This window comes from Salvelinus alpinus, chromosome 11 (assembly GCF_045679555.1).
Source record: "Salvelinus alpinus chromosome 11, SLU_Salpinus.1, whole genome shotgun sequence".
Lineage (NCBI taxonomy): Eukaryota > Metazoa > Chordata > Actinopteri > Salmoniformes > Salmonidae > Salvelinus > Salvelinus alpinus.
Genome location: NC_092096.1, coordinates 52,426,321 through 52,441,362, shown reverse-complemented (window position 1 = coordinate 52,441,362; position 15,042 = coordinate 52,426,321). Strand labels below are relative to the sequence as shown.

Sequence of the window (15,042 nt, the reverse complement as noted above, 5' to 3'; positions counted from 1 at the left end):
ATGTTTTGGCCGGGTAGGGTTCTCAATCAGGGACAGCTGTCTATCGTTGTCTCTGATTGAGAACCATACGTAGGTAGCCCTTTTTCCCACCTGTCTTTTTGGGAAGTTAACGTTGTTTGTGGCACATAGCTCTTAAGCTTCACTGTTGTTTTGTATTGTTTATTGTTTTTGTCGGCGTCATTTCTAATAAAAAGGAATATGTACGCTCACCACGCTGCACCTTGGTCTCCTCCTTTTGACAGCCGTGACAGGGGGTCAGCCTGATGAACCAAACTACCCAATAATCTCCTTCATGTAGCCTAACTCTCACTCACACACACAAACACATGTACCCACATATAATCAAATATGTTTTTTTTTGTTTACTGAATATATTGTCTACACTTATAATTAATATGCTTTGTTTAACTGATTGAACAAAGTTTTTTATTTGATTGGTCACTTAGCAACAACATAATCCCTCAGTCTACTGGGTCTGTCCCCTTATTCCTTCATCTCTCTATGTCATCATATTAGTTTATATTATATTTATATTATATTATATATTTATATTATAAAGTATACTCCATTCTAAGCCTCTGGCAAGTCTTCTGGACCCCTACAGTTCATGTGGCTGTGACACGAATGGGGCTTTGACAGAATTAGAAAGGTACAGATGCTAAAAGAGAAACAGAAAAAATAGCATCTGATGTCATGTTCATCTCTACACAACTTCCTGTTGCTGTAAAAGTAAAAAATTGACACATCAGATCTGTGGTCTTTTTGTGGGAGGAAGAGAGAACTGTAGTATGTATCAGAGAAAGAAACTTAGTGGATAAAACATAGTTGTACAAAAAGTGAAGTCAATATTATATTTATCATACCTGGTCATGTTGACATGTTCAGGACAGTCTTTAATGACACTAGGAGAGGTGTCAAAGGTTTGACGTCATGGCATGTTTATCATTTGGTTTATGTTGTAGCTATTTGGAGGTCAACTGCATGTAGATGTTCTTGAGTTACAGTCTGTCAACTGTTCAAAGTAATAACCCAGGAAAGTACTGATCACAGTGGTAGATTGAATGTAAAAGAGATAAATTAATGAGTGAACTACAGAAAATGTATGCTGCAAGAACAATGTCATTCTTCTCTCTGAAAGGACATAAATCCCTGCACAACTTTTCATGTGTCCTCATCAGCCCAACAACAAGGTTTTCGCAGGTTTTCGCATATGATTACAACCATTTCTCTATTTGACTCTCTCTGATCAGCATCACACAGCGCCTTCCTTCACAAACCCACACTGCTAAAGACGAAGAGAGCAAACCATGACCCCTCAACTATGACAAACAGGTGACCTAATGTGAAGTTCCTCAGCCTTGTAATTTTATACACTGTGCACTGGAAAAAGTCAAACTTAACCAATTGCTTAATTATCATTATTATGCAAGTTGAGTGGACTTAAAAAGGACAAGAATTTGAGCCAATCTGTTAGAGTCTTAAATCAACAAACTCTGCTTGAAGTCAGTTGAATTTGAACAAGCTTGTTGAGTAAAATACAAAATGATTCTTTGCTCAAAACGACACCAATTGTCACGTCCTGACCATAGTGCTTATGTGCTTTGCTTGTTTTAGTGTTGGTCAGGACGTGAGCTGGGTGGGCATTCTATGTTGTGTGTCTAGTTTGTCTGTTTCTGTGTTCAGCCTAATATGGTTCTCAATCAGAGGCAGCTGTCAATCGTTGTCCCTGATTGAGAATCATATATAGGTGGCTTGTTTTGTGTTGGGATTTTGTGGGTGGTTGTTTCCTGTGTCAGTGTTTGTGCCACACGGGACTGTGACGGTTAGTTTGTATTGTGTATAGTTTCGTGTATATTAAATCATGGAAACCTACCACGCTGCACATTGGTCCTCCGATCCTTCTCGCCTCTCCTCGTCCGAGGAGGAGGAAGAGCTAGACTGCCGTTACAGAACCGCCCACCTAACTCGGACCAAGCAGCGTGGCAACGGGCAGCAGCGACAGCAGCAGCGGTACCAGGAGGAATAGACATGGGAGGAAATTCTGGACGGTAAAGGACCCTGGGCAGAGCCAGAGGAGTGTCGCCGCCCCAAAGCAGAGCTGGGGGCAGCAAAAGCGGAGAGGCGGCATTATGAGGCGCTAGCAAGGCAGAGCGGCTGGAAGCCCGAGAGGCTCACCCAAACATTTCTTGTGGGGGGGGGGGGGGATGGGGGTAAAGGGTAGTGTGGCGAAGTCAGGTAGGAAACCTGCGCCCACTTCCCATGCTTACCATGGAGAGCGGGAGTACGGGCAGACACCGTGTTATGCGGAAGAGCGCACGGTGTCTCCTGTACGTGTGCTTAGCCCGGTGCGGGTTATTCCACCTCCCCGCACTGGCCGGGCTAGATTGAGCATTGAGCCAGGTGCCATGAAGCCGGTGTACATGGCACCAGCCTTACGTATGGTGTCCCCGGTTCGCCAACACAGCCCACACATGCTCCCCGTAGCCCGACCAGTGCGGGGAGGTGGAATAACCCGCACTGGTCGGGCTACGGGGAGCATTCAACCAGGTAAGGTTGGGCAGGCTCGGTGCTCAAGGGAGCCAGTACACCTGCACGGTCCGGTATATCCGGCGCCACCTTCCCGCCCCAGCCCAGTACCACCAGTGCCTACACCACGCACCAGGCTTCCAGTGCGTCTCCAGAGCCCTGTTCCTCCTCCACGCACTCTCCCTGTGGTGCGTGTCTCCAGCCCAGTACCTCCAGTTCCGGCACCACGCACCAAGCCTCCTGTGCGTCTTCAGAGCCCTGTACGCACGGTTCCTTCTCCCCACACTCGCCCTGAGGTGCGTGCCCTCAGCCCGGTACCACCAGTGCCGGTACAACGCACCAGGCCTATAGTGCGCCTCGAGAGTCCAGTGTGCCCTGTTCCTGCTCCCCGCACTAGCCTTGAGGTGCGGGTCTCCAGTCCGGTACCACCAGTTCCGGCACCACGCACCAGGCCTACTGTGCGCCTCAGCAGGTCAGAGTCGGCCGTCTGTCCAACGCCGCCTGCACTGCTCGTCTGCTCAACGCCGCCTGCACTGCTTGCCTGCCCAGCGCCGTCTGAGCTGCCTGCCTGCCCAGCACCGTCTGAGCCATCCGTCTGCCCAGCGCCGTCTGAGCCATCCGTCTGCCCAGCGCCATCTGAGCTGCCTGCCTGCCCAGCGCCGTCTGAGCCATCCGTCTGCCCAGCGCCGTCTGAGCCATCCGTCTGCCCAGCGCCGTCTGAGCCATCCGTCTGCCCAGCGCCGTCTGAGCCATCCGTCTGCCCAGTGCCATCTGAGCCGTCCGTCAGTCAGGAGCTGCCAGAGCCGCCAGCCAGTCAGGAGCTGCCAGAGCCGCCAGCCAGTCAGGAGCTGCCAGAGCCGCCAGCCAGTCAGGAGCTGCCAGAGCCGCCAGGAGCTGCCAGAGCCGCCCTCCAGTCATGAGCCGCCCTCCAGTCATGAGCCGCCCTCCAGTCATGAGCCGCCCTCCAGTCATGAGCCGCCCTCCAGTCATGAGCCGCCCTCCAGTCATGAGCCGCCCTCCAGTCATGAGCCGCCCTCCAGTCATGAGCCGCCCTCCAGCCCGGAGCCGCCCTCCAGCCCGGAGCTGCCCCTCAGCCCGGAGCTGCCCCTCAGCCCGGAGCTGCCCCTCAGTCCGGAGCTGCCATTAGTCCGGAGCTGCCCTTCAGTCCGGAGTCGCCCCTCTGTCCTGAGCTACCTCTCTGTCCTGAGCTACCTCTCTGTCCTGAGCTACCTCTCTGTCTTGAGCTACCTCTCTGTCCCGAGCTACCTCTCTGTCCTGAGCTGTCTCCTCTATCTAGGGGGGACCTTTGTGAAGGTTCCTAGACCAGGGTCGGGGGCGAGGGTCGCCACTCAAAGGACGCTAAGGAGGGGGACAAAGACAATGGTGGAGTGGTGTCCTCGTCCTGCGCCGGAGCCGCCACCGCGGACAGATGCCCACCCAGACCCTCCCCTTGAGTTTTAGGGGTGCGTTCGGAGTCCGCACCTCAGGAGGGGGGTACTGTCACGTCCTGACCATAGTGCTTATGTGTTTTGCTTGTTTTAGTGTTGGTCAGGACAGTGAGCTGGGTGGGCATTCTATGTTGTGTGTCTAGTTTGTCTGTTTCTGTGTTCAGCCTAATATGGTTCTCAATCAGAGGCAGCTGTCAATCGTTGTCCCTGATTGAGAATCATATATAGGTGGCTTGTTTTGTGTTGGGATTTTGTGGGTGGTTGTTTCCTGTGTCAGTGATTGTGCCACACGGGACTGTGACGGTTAGTTTGTTTGTTATTTTGTATTGTGTATAGTTTCGTGTATATTAAATCATGGAAACTTACCACGCTGCACATTGGTCCTCCGATCCTTCTCGCCTCTCCTTGTCCGAGGAGGAGGAAGAGCTAGACTGCCGTTACACCAATCATCATCATTATCATTATTCCAGCATGATCTCTTCACAGGTTGATTTTCAGAATGGTTTGTTTCAATACCTGTGTATTTGCATGTACAATGACTGGTTGAATAATCTTATGCTACACAAACATAGATAACATACATTTTTCTAAACTAATCCTATCTGTTACTAGTTGGACTTATTTCACACATTACTGATATGTTTGTTCCAGTTTATATAATTTAGGTAGTCTCAATAATCAATCTTCTCTACCCCAACAGTCATTCTGAATGCAGGTTGCATGTGACTGAAATTTGAAATAGTTGGATATCCTAACTTTGACTGGATTCCAATAGAAATGACACATCCCTTTGCAAGCCGGCATAATTTGACTAAACCAGGAGTTTCAGACCAGTGTGTTAGGGTGTAACTATGCCCTCAGGGGCTTTATGATATATGTAATGTGTTGTCATAATGAGTTAATTTTAAAGGTAACATATCCACTTAGACATTCACTTGGTGAAGGCTACAGTACTGAAAACCATTCAATACAACAATCATGCCTCTGTCGCTAACAAGTACAGTTGTGAGTGTTAATTACAATTCACTCTAAAAGCAAGGCACTCAACGTATGCAAAAAGGTAGAAACATTTTTTATTCTGTGAATGGAATATTTTTGGGAATGAATTGAATTCCATCTGGTTATTGGGACAGACATTAATGCCATTATGGACATGCGGACAAATCAAATAAGAACAACTACAGTCCACATGTAACAAAGACTCTCCATCATATACTCTCTGATTACAACCTCATCGATGCCTGGCGAGCACATAATCCTAATGCAAAAGAGTACACAGACATAAATCAACCCCACTAATCAATGTCATACTATTATCTACAACTATTTTATTTAATCTAGAAACTAGAAATACGACATATGAGCTGGTCTGATCACAACACCTATAACTGCCTATGACACATTTCAGAATCTAATTGTAACTAGGCCCTCAAAGAAAGGCATAAGGCCTGATGATACACTATATATATGATCATTAATAAAGGGAGAAGAGTACAATCATCAAATTGTAAGCAAATTGTGTAGATCGTGATGAAATTCAAAAGAAACATCTAGGCCTATCTACAGAATGTACACGTTTAAGATGCAGAGGATGCAGAGGGTTCTATATCTATGCAAGGCCCAGCCTATGACCACATCCTGTTCAGCTCACAGTACTTTCTGGTAGGGACAAGGGGGGCCTTCTGGGCGTCCAAATGCGATCTTGTCATACAGAGTCTGCGGCTACATGTGACAGATAATCAAGGAGAAACTGTTTCAGCATCAAGAAAGGTATAGACTATTCTCAAAGTAGACAGCATAGTCTTCCATTCAACCACAGACATTCTACCATTATGACCATTTATATCTTACCTTGTTCAATCTTGGGATAACCAGATCACTGACAGATCTCATAGATGGATATTGGGTTTACATGACTGTTTGATCTTGTCTGGAATCAAAATACAGCCCATTACAATACAGTACATACAGCTTCACACACTCAGATACATAATAATGGCAATGCATACTTACATCTCTACTTCTTGTGTTGATCATAACATCAGCATATATTGCGTTGTCAGTTAGATCTGCTGTGTTTTATAAGAACAAAATATCAACCAATCAGATACATTTCGTACAGGATATCAACAAACATACCCAGTAATTAATGAGGGGTCTCACTCTTTTTCTAATTTCTAGCAAATCATATCAGCTGAAGAATACTTCTAGAACAAACAGAAATGTCACCTTAAGTATAGTGGAGGCCCCTAAGCTGTACATACCTGTGTTACTTCGGCACCTGCAGTAGCACATTGCCACAGCTACAATAAGAATCAGCACCACAGCGCCTCCCACTGGTACTCCGATATAGATGGTATACCACGCCAGTCCTGTCACATATTGTTCAACACACATGATTAGACTATACAATATGATAAAGACTAAATGGCTCTATATCATATAAATCCAATGTAATCACATGCATTACATATTATATTTGACAACATAAGCGTATAAGCACACTGAAAAGTGTATAGAAGGGATTATTATGATGTCTAGGTACCTGGGGTGGTTGTGTCATTTCTACACTTTACTGTCTCAAAGGCAGTTTTCCAACTGACCAGGTTGGAGGCATTGCACTTTACACTGATGTCTCTCTCTGCTGGTGAGAGAGAGAAGTAAATCTGCTGGGCGTCCCCATAGATCTCATTGTCTCTCTCCCAGGTGTAGGTAAGGTTGGGGTAGCAGGACACGTTGCACTCCAGCCGTACCGTACAGGAGTGGTTGGCCAATAGCTTGATATTTTTCTGGATCGCCACCTTGGATATAGGCTCTGACCAACCAGGAGAGAGATAGAGACTCATAATGAGTCCTCTAAATGAATCCTACCATAGCCATAAAACCAGAAGAAAGACGACTGAGGATTAAACTTGAAAATGTGATTGAAATGTAACAAAGCATGGTGAGTAAGGTCAGTGTAAAACCCCAAATTCAGTGTTATAGTGTAAAGATCATCAGCTGTGGTCATGTATAAAAATAAGAATGATATCAAAACAGGATGCAGAAAAGATGAAAACAGCCTACCGTGGACTTTCAGAGTGTTGGTCTTACTGTCAATCTGACCTTTGTCCCCTTCGCCTGTAAGTAGAAAATCCCCTGAGTCTTGCAGTGTCTGTTCTCTGACTGTTAAACTGACGTTTTTGGTGTTCATCTTTAGTCTCCCCTCAAACTGGGATCCAGGTGAATATACAACTTCTGAGTTGAATTCTGCAATAACCTTTCCGATATACTTCCACACCAAGGATTTGAAATGTCCCCACTCTAAGCCTGCCAGCAACTCCACGGAGTCCCCCAGTCTCTTGTTGATGATCAGAGGAACACCCACAACTGAAAACACACAAATACACACGTTATTCTGACATCAATCAATGGTTGGACACTATGTTACAATGATCTTATTACTGTGTAATTATTAATGTAAGTAAGATGTAGCAAGTACTGTAATTACTCATTGTTACACTTTAATAATACTTGTTACAGTGTGCCTACATTTAATAATTAGACAATAATAAACTGCAACGCAAAGTCCTACCTAATCAATAATAGATAATAATGGATTAGATTTACATAGCCCATTTCCAGGTTTCATTTATACTGTACATGACACTTTACATATTTTCGCTTTATATCTTTACATATCTGAGTGTGTGGGTCCTATTTCACTTCATTAAAGTCCACTCCTCCCCCACATTCAGTAGAACAGGATGAGATGACAGGAAAAGAGAAGTGGGGGTGGATCTGATAACCCCTCCTCAGCTCACAAGTACAACTCCCACTGTGTTAAATGTGTAATTATTCACCTGAAATGTATCATATATAGCGTTGGCTACATTATAAATACATGTCAGTCTGAAGAAATGAATTATAAACCCTTACACGAAAATACATCTGTCATGAATTACAGCCATTAGGCACAGGGTGTTAAGATCTGTTACGTTCTAGAAGCAATTGTTAGGTTCTTAGACACTAGAGAAGCTTAACCTGTTGGGGACCAGGGGGTGCTATTTTCACTTTTGGTGAAAATCGTATGATTTTTAAACGGCCTCGTACTCAATTCTTGCTCGTACAATATGCATATTATTATTACTATTGGATAGAAAACAGTCTCTAGTTTCTAAAAACGTTTGAATTATTTCTCTAAGTGAAACAGAACTCCTTTTACAGACCATTTCCTAACCGGAAGTGAGATTTCCAAAAGCGAACTCTCTCTTCAGGAGCTTGTCTATAAAAGGGCATGTCACTTATGACTGTAGAAACACGTCATACGCCTTCGCCTGGGTGTCATGCGGAAGTGAGAGAAGAAATCAGTTGATTATCTCGACCAGGGACTGAACACAACCTCTTGGACTGAGACATGCGCACTTTCATTTTTTTCTTGGGCGCGAAATAGGACCTGTACTCGGCTCATGGAAGAACCTTTTTAAAGGTGAATATGATCTCTGGCTTCGATTTTCTTTGATACATGTCACAATATCATCCTAAAGTATGTTTTTTCAATATAGTTTAATTATATTATTGAAATTTATTCTGGACTTTAGACGTGATGCGTCGCAAGAATTGGTTCAAGAACGAGAGGCTAGCAACGCACAGCCAGTGTGTTTGCTAATTCTGAGGGAAATCGTTCGTTATGGATCCAAATAAAGTCGGTTCTGAACAAAGGACCCCTTGGAGAACATTCTGATGGAAGATCAACAAAGATAAGGACCCAATTTGGGATGCTTTTTCATATATATCTGTCGAACTGTGCTATGCTACCGTTTGACTAGAATCAATGCTGCTGTGTGTTAGCTATTGTAGTAAGCTAATATAACGATATATTGTGTTTTCGCTGTAAAACACTTCAAAAATCGGAAATATTGGCTCTGTTCACAAGATCTTATTCTTTCATTAGCTATCCACCATATATTGTTCTGAAATGTTTTAAGATGTGTAATTAGTAGTTGATGTTGGTGTCTGTATTTTCTCTGGCTACTGCCGTGCGATTTCTGACTGTAGCTGTGATGGTGGCTATGATGGTAGCAGTAATGTAAAACTGATTTATAGCTCAAATATGCACATTTTTCGAACAAAACATAGATTTATTGTGTAACATGTTATAGGACTGTCATCTGAGGGAGTTTTTTCTAGGTTATTTAGGTTGGTTCTAGGTTGGTTCTAGGTTAGTTAGGTTAGCTACTTGCATGCTACCGTTGCTGTGAAAAATGTCTGTCTGTCTTTTGTATTTGGTGGTGAACTAACATAAATATATGTGGTGTTTTCGCTGTAAAACACTTCAACAATCGGAAATATTGTCTGTATTCACAAGATATTTGTCTTTCATTAGCTATCCACCATATATTTGTCTGAAATGTTTTATGATGTGTAATTAGGTAGTTGGTGTCTGTATTTACTCTGGCTACTCCCGTGCGATTTCTGACTGTAGCTATGATGGTAGCAGTAATGTAAAACTGATTTATAGCTAAAATATGCAATTTTTTTGAACAAAACATAGATTTATTGTGTAACATGTTATAGGACTGTCATCTGAGGTAGTTTTTTCTAGGTTATTTAGGTTGGTTCTAGGTTAGTTAGGTTGGCTTGTGCATGCTACCTGCAGCCTACTTGTGCTGTGAAAAATGTCTGTCTGTCTTTTTTTATTTGGTGGTGACCTAACATAAATATATGTGGTGTTTTCTCTGTAAAACATTTAAAAAATCGGACATGTTGGATGGATTGACAATATGTTTATCTTTCAAATGCTGTATTGGACTTGTTAATGTGTGAAAGTTAAATATTTCAATTATTTTTTTTGAATTTGCCGCTCTGCCTTTTCAATGGAATGTGGGAGGAGTGCCGCTAGCGGCACCCCTGGCCTAAACAGGTTTTAAACAAGTTGAATTCTTCCCAAAGGGTCAACACAGCTGTAGTCAGACAAAGACATGCTCCCACCATCACAAGTATATATACTCTATCATAAGTATATATACTCCACAAGTATATATACTCGATCACAAGTATATATACTCCTCCTTCTCACCAATCCTTACATCTTATGGTTCAACAGGAAGAGGGTAATAGGATAATAATCAATTTTTTCTCCCTTCAGTGGATCTGACCTGACCTCAACCCCTCCTTCGCCTAATCCACAGATGTCAATCTGCTTCCCCTGTGACCTCCTCCCGTCCACCCAACACATTCCAAAGCCATGTGTCCTTCTACAGAGACCCATTACCTTCTGACATAAAACCCAGTCTCTTTCAATCCTTTATACACTATGCGTCTGATCTATCATGTCTTTAATATCTCAATGTTCAAAGTTCACCCCGAATCCAACACACTGCAACAGCTGCTGACCCAACCACACCATTGGCACTCATTCAAAACAGCAGAATCACTTCATCATGATATGTTCCTGAATATAGGTATTATGTAAGTTTTATCAAAAAGGAGTAAAGCAAAAGATTCTAAATACCCAAACAATCACTGATGGCTAGGTATTCTACAGTCAATACACACCGTTGCAAAGACAAACAAGGAAGTTAGAGAAAGCTAACGGTTTTACTAACTTTATAATTCAAGAAAGTCCATGCAATAGATTCAAAGCTAAGATAATATATATATTTTTTACAAAACTTACCATAGTGGAGGTTGGAGAATAGGATAAGTAGTATTCCCTGTTTGGAGAAGCAGGAGAAGGGACCCCCAGACATCTCTGTAAGGATTTGACTGTTTCCTCAGGCTGTATGTCCTTATCTATCACTGTCACTGGTAGCTAGCAGTTGACTAACCGATAAACACAGAGAAGGAATTGTAGAGTAGAGAAAGAGCAGACTTCCTTTTGATGAGGGCAGCTGTTCTATAAAATAATTCCTGTTTGTTAGCTGAAAAGGAGGTCACATTCTATAGTTGCTCTCTGAAAATACCCCTTCACTCAGCTTGAGAGTTAGAAGATGAGGCGTGGGTGTGTTTGGGGTCTGTCACTGTGTTGATCAGTCTGATGGTGGTGGAGCATGTGTTTCCAAGCTGCTACTGGTTGTGTGGTTCGTGGTCTTGGTGTTTCACAGATACCGGTAACTTGTTACTTTATGAGCAGACCACTCAAAGTTGCAGAGAAAGAGAAAGGAGGTAGATAGAGGGCTCGGGGGAAGAGAGAGAGAGAGAGAACAAAAGAGAATGAAAGAGAGAGAGTGGGGGTGGGGGGGGTTAGAGAGAGAGAGTGAGAAAGAGACAGAACGAGAGAGAGTGGGGGTGGGGGGGGGGGAGGTTAGAGAGAGTGAGTTAGAGAGAGCAAAAATATCAAATCAGTTTGTGGGCATTTTCATCTTGGCTTCATATGCCTGCAGAAGTGTTTGTGTAGCGTGGTTCGTTCTGCGTTGTGTACTTTTAATTAGGACGCTGCCACAACTGAAGGTCTGCTAGTTGAATTATTTTTATTTGCCCTGCACACAAAGAGACAACACACATTATGTTATCCCTTGGCGCAGTCCTAGCTCTCAGGCACCTTGCTAGCCAAAGGTCAGACAAAAGAGAACAATAAGGGGGTACGGAAATACAGACAACCCGTGATGGGCCAAACCAAAATATACAAAACTTTTACAATCACATGTATGTACAATATTGATATGAAAAAGTGTTTGTACACCAAAGAAAACCATTAGCTATGCAGTTGTAATTAAATTTTTAAAAACCACAGAATAATTATTTTTTATTATCAAGTTATTAACATCCCGTCTTGACCTGGCCTATTTGAATTGGTCCTTGTGTGCAACTTGGTGCATAATCTAGGGGAACAACATCACACTGTTACATTGGCATGACTTGTTCTGCATGCTCATAGGTCAGTGTGACTGAGGGACATGAAACACCTGCCAACTTTTTGGGAAGGTAGTGGGTCCCAGGTTACTGACAAAGGCCCCCCTTCTATGTTCCAGGCAACATCTTGTGGTGTTGTCACTTCCTGTGACTTGTGGTCTCCGTGGCAACCTGGTTTATTTTATCAGAACCAGTGACAATGACCTGGCTGCCGGCTGTCTGTCTGACCACATAGACATAAACACATAGACACAGAAACCCCCGAACTGGAACAGTGACCTTCCGGACCATGCAGGGACACTGAAAATATCAGTCAGAGTCATACACCACTAATGTCATTAATCGTTTTGACCTGTCTGTAGGATGAACAGGTAATATGGGAGAACAGGTAGTCATTCATACGTAGGTTACTAGCTCCTCAGAACTCCTGCAGAGTATATGACATCATACAACTGAGAAGAATTGTTCTCTTCAGGGACAATCTTCCCCAAAAAGTCATTCTGAAAATCTCAATGGGTCTTCAGATGGGGTATGGCATTTGAACTTTGCTCATGGGGCATTAATGTTACATTCAAGATTCAATGGTTAGATATAAATAAGTCCAAAATGGATGTAGAAATAGCACATTGTCCCTTTAACTCACACATTGTGGAGCCTGAGATCTATACTAGGCTGAAAGGAGTTTTGAACAAGTTAGGTTTTATGGAAAAGTTGATGACGATGACAAAATCTATTAACTGTAAGAAAGCACTCATTCCATCTGGTGGATAAAAAATGTCTTATTAAAAAAGCAAAATGCAAAGATATTGTAAAAGTACAGGCAATTAGATGAAAACCTGAATAATTCTTGTAATATTTTGGAAATGCATATACAAATATGTTATTCTATCATCTGAATTACAGATATAATAAATCAAAGATAATACGTTTTACTAAACTTACACAAAAAAACATGTGGAATACACAATACAAAGCAGACACAATTACTGTAGCTGCAGATAAGATCCATCATCATTAAACATTATAATAAAAAACTGTTACAGTGAAACACAATTAAACCATGCTAACCCTAACCCTAAGTATAATACATCTGTTGGTAAATAAAATAAGACAAAAATCCTTAATGTACAATATGTTATTGTGTGTGTGTTTGCTTGTGTTCGTTGAACGTGCATAATCCATGTTGCTGGGTTCCTTCTGCTCCTCCTCTGATGGTGTGTCCCTCCATCCCGCCATCTCTCCTTCGCTCTCCATTGTTCCGTCCGTCCATCCCTCCATCCCACAATATTTCCAATCGTCCATCCATCCCTCCATCCTATCTTTCCATCCCTTCATCCTTCCCTCACTCCACCCCTCCATATTTCCATCCCTCCATCCTTTTATCCCTCCATCCCTCCATCCCTTTCCCCCTCAAGGACCTGCAACATATCATCACACAAAGTTGTTTAGGACATGCAGTCAAACACACTTTTAAGAATAAAACAAAGAGACATATTTTAAATAGATAGCTTATACTTTGATATCTGATAATTAGTTCCAAATTAGTATCACATTAAATATCAGTAGCATATGGCTATTAGTCTTACCTGGGGATGTGCCTGGCTTCACTTGAGAATAGACTGAATCTGCCTCAGGTGGGGTTTCTGTTTCTGTAAGGAGTGAGGATAAAACATCAGAATAATATAACAGTTATATACAGAATATTATACAGCTAATCAATATGGGTTCAGAGGTGTGAGGTTATGATAGGGGGAATATGGAAGGAGGGATGTCCAGTCTTACCTTTCTTCTTCTTGGCTTTGGCCTTCTGTTTAAGGTCTACATCAGCATAGGTCACATGAAAAAAAATGGCGCTGGAGCAGAAGGCAGGCGTTTTACGTGCCCCCAACCGCTAGTTTTTTTTTTTGCTTATCTGCGTTGTTTGTAACTTTTTTTTTTTACAAATTTTGTACATAATGTTGCCGCTACCGTCTCTTTTGATCGAAAATAACTTCTAGACATCTGGACTGCGATTACTCACCACGGACTAGCAGAATCATTTTTTCTTCTTTCACGACACTGACGAGCCCGAGGCGGAGAATATATGTCCATAGAGACACATACCAGCGTCCATAGAGACACATACCAGCTCTACTGGTAGTACTAATACTACCAGCAGTACTAAACCGGCACCTGTCAATGACACAAGTTGTTCTGCTTCCACGGGCACATTCAATGCTAGCATCAGTAATTCTACATTTGTTGATAGACCAGCTAGCATGGACACTGACAGTTGTGAATCTACTGCCCCCTTACCCGGGAAAGAACCGAACAACAGATAGGGACGTTGGACCATCAAAGAGGCGCAAATATGATGAGAATTACATTGATTTGGGGTTCACTTATATTGGGAGTAGTGCCTTTCCTCAGTCAGAGTGTGTTATATGTTCAAAAGTACTATCTCACAACTCGATGAAACCTTCACTCTTACGCAGACATTTAGAAACAAAACATGCCAATTTGAAAAATAAGCCACAGGAGTTTTTTGAGCGAGAATTAAGACGACTTTCGAGTAATAAGACATGTATAAGAGCAACAGATGACATTAATAAGAAGGGGCTAGAAGCGTCTTATATGTTGAGCTACCGAGTGGCGAGGACAGACAAGCCCCATACTATTGTGGAGGACTTAATTCTTCCTGCCAGGATATGGCTGGGACAATGCTGAGGGAAAAGGCCCCAAAAACTATACAGACAGTGCCTTCAACAACCAACACTGTTTCACAATGCATCAGTGAAATGGCAAGAGATGTTTTGAAACAATTACTGCTTTGCATATAAACCAGTGAAATCTATGCGTTACAGATGGATGAGTCAGATGTGGTGGGACTGGCACAGCTCCTGGCATATGTCTTTTACGTTTATGGGATGTCAATTAACTTCTTAGCGCTAGGGGTCAGAATTGTTATTATTATTTTTTTTAATAACGTGCCCAACGTAAACGGACATTTTCTCTGGCCCAGATCGTAGAATATGCATATCATTTACAGATTAGGATAGAAAAAACTCAAAAGTTTCCAAAACTGTCAAAATATTGTCTGTGAGTATAACAGTACTTATTCTGCAAGCGAAACCCTGAGAAAATGTAACCCGGAAGCGATAATTTTTTAAAAACTGTGTTTCCTGGCCCGTCTAACCTCCATTTAAAGGGGTATCAACCAGATTCCTTTTCCAATGGCTTCCTCAGGCTGTGACCA

At 42.8% G+C, this 15,042-nt stretch overlaps 1 protein-coding gene across 1 annotated transcript; it reads right to left on the bottom strand.

Annotated features, from left to right (window-relative positions):
* Positions 1-5,850: 5,850 nt before the first annotated feature.
* LOC139534908 (SLAM family member 8-like) lies at positions 5,851-10,705 on the bottom strand. The gene is made up of 6 exons (XM_071334444.1): positions 10,633-10,705; positions 7,041-7,343; positions 6,520-6,789; positions 6,239-6,358; positions 6,015-6,046; positions 5,851-5,904 (listed from the first exon to the last, which is right to left on the bottom strand). The coding sequence occupies exons 1-6, from the start codon at positions 10,703-10,705 to the stop codon at positions 5,851-5,853; spliced, it is 852 nt and encodes a 283-aa protein (XP_071190545.1).
* Between the last annotated feature and the right edge of the window lie 4,337 nt (positions 10,706-15,042).